The 2,284-nt window shown below is 54.9% G+C and overlaps 1 protein-coding gene across 1 annotated transcript; it reads right to left on the minus strand.

The window, feature by feature from the left end:
• Positions 1-651: 651 nt before the first annotated feature.
• On the minus strand, positions 652-1,855 carry LOC123171144 (probable WRKY transcription factor 70). Its single transcript, XM_044588773.1, has 2 exons — positions 1,446-1,855; positions 652-1,351 (listed from the first exon to the last, which is right to left on the minus strand). The coding sequence occupies exons 1-2, from the start codon at positions 1,718-1,720 to the stop codon at positions 703-705; spliced, it is 924 nt and encodes a 307-aa protein (XP_044444708.1). The 5' UTR covers positions 1,721-1,855; the 3' UTR covers positions 652-702.
• Between the last annotated feature and the right edge of the window lie 429 nt (positions 1,856-2,284).

Raw genomic sequence — 2,284 nt, forward strand, 5'->3', positions numbered from 1 at the left:
TTAAAATTATAATATTTTTGTTAGATCCGTTGCATCCAACGAGTTTTCCCTTTCCTCTTTCTCTCAAACATACCTTATCCCGGCCTACCTTTTATCTTTTGGCCGCCACCACCATCATTGTCGAGCTCCAATGGGCCTCTTCTTCCCTTGCCTCAAACGTCCTCCTTTTGTCTCCGGCAGCTATTGTCGCATGTTGATCCACCACCGCGGTAAATAGTTATAGGATCTTGTCATCGTCTACTCTCTCCCGCTCGTCGATCCTCCCATCGATGAATGGCCACTAGTCGTACTCTCGTCTTGTGGTCCTTGGCATTCACGTATCGTCTTCCCACCAATCATCTCTCTAAGCCAAGGTGGCGCGGGTTCTTCTACGGTGGCCTGTGGGCACCCACCCCTGAACCTTAACCACTATAGAGCGGGCCCCACCTTCGTCACCACCTCTATGACAAGCCAGTGACGGTGCCCCTGCCTTGACTTTGCCGCCATTGAAATGGAAGAAAGAGATGGACAGGATTACGATGACAGCAGAATTTCTGAAGCTCTAAAGGCAATACATTAACCAAAAATATATGTGCAACACACTTGCTTTCATGCTTGCGCTCAGCGCTAGTGCAAAAAACGCCATAGTAGAAGAAATCCATATCCCTCACAAAATTAAGTTGGCCATCTAGCTATATCCATCACACGAGGAAATTCACCATGCTATTGGTACAAATCAAAGTCATCGAAATCGATGAATCCACTAACGAAATCGAATGAGCTCTCGACGAATTGATCCCACTCCAAGCAGCTGGATAAAGGATCCCATGCTGGGGAAGCACAAGAAACGTCGGGTGACGAGCTCAGCTCTGCCGCCGCCGGGCCCGCTGGCTGCGAGTCGAACGAAGTTGCCTCAACTTTGGTCACCTTCAGTCGTAGGCCGTCTGCTTCTCCTCCCTCCGGCAAGCATAAGGCCTGCGGCGAGCGTGAGATCTCGCTCCGGCCATCACCGTCGTCAGAGTTTTGCCAAGGCGAGCCGCTGGTGCTGCTCGCTGTGGCCGACCCGAAGTTGATGACGAACGGTTGCATCTTGACGTCCTCTTCCTCTTCAGCGGCGACGGCTCCGTCGCCTTGGCAGCAGGTGTGGTCGCCGAAGTAGGTGATGACGTAGAGGGAGAGGTCGTCGTCCGACTGCTGGACCTGCCTCGTCGCCGGGCAGCCGATGTCGTGCTTGTAGGAGCACCTGAAGTAGAGCCTCGGGTGCTTGCTGTGCGTGATCTCCTTCTGCCCGTACTTTCTCCATATGAAGCCGTCCTCCGCCGTCCACCGCTTCTCGACCCTCGTCGCCGTCGATCCGCTGTTCGCGCGCATCCTGGAAAAAGAGAACGATCTTGTTAAGTCGTTGCTCGCCTGAACTGGAACCGTAACGCCGGCGCAAGACTACATCATTACCACAGCTAGCTTACCTTCTTTTCGGCCTCGTCTGAGCGGCTGCGCCGTCGGGCTCCGACGACTTGCGCTTCCTGCTGGCGAGCGCGACCGCGTGCACGCCGTCGCGGCCGTGGAGCGCGGCGAGTGCGCGGTCGCAGCAGAGAAGGATCTCCGCGGCGAGCTCCCGGATCCCGCCGTGCTCCTGCGGCGAGCCCCCCTGGAGCAAGGCCTCGAGGAGGGCGGCGGACTCCCGGCCCCGCACCACCAGCCCGGACACCACTGAAGCAGCCGGAGTGACAAGTGCCGCCATGTCCTCTAGAATCTAGACTATCACTACTCCCCGTTTGCAGCTGAGATCTTTCTACTTCTATATATCTCTCCGTGACTCTGGATCTGCCTTGCCTCGATGGAAGGAAGCCTCGATCTAGCTAATTGCTTTGCCCGAGGTGGAAAGGTGGCCATTTATACGCGCGGCTGAGCTCGGTTGGATCGATCGAGCTCGAGCTCGAGCTCGATCGGGAAGTGAGAGCAATGACCGCACGTGCCACGCGCGATCGCTTCGATCACGCGCCGCGTTGCATGGCGCGTCGCTGAGTTAAACTAACGAGAGTCTATGCAGGGGACCAACACGAGAGTTCACACTCACCCGATACAAATTGCACGGGAATTTAGGTGCTTACCGTGATTTGATTACATGCTTTACTAGCAAATTATAAGAAAGCACGGGTGCAAATCTTGACTGGTCAATTGGGAACTTCACAAAAGACAAGACGAGCTACGTGCATTTCTATGGCACCCACCCATCAGCATCAGGTGGCATGTTTCTTTCGGAAGCACCTCATGCTGGCCATTTCATGCAACTGAAGGAGGCATA

The sequence above is a fragment of the Triticum aestivum genome, chromosome 1D (assembly GCF_018294505.1).
Source record: "Triticum aestivum cultivar Chinese Spring chromosome 1D, IWGSC CS RefSeq v2.1, whole genome shotgun sequence".
Classification (NCBI taxonomy): domain Eukaryota; kingdom Viridiplantae; phylum Streptophyta; class Magnoliopsida; order Poales; family Poaceae; genus Triticum; species Triticum aestivum.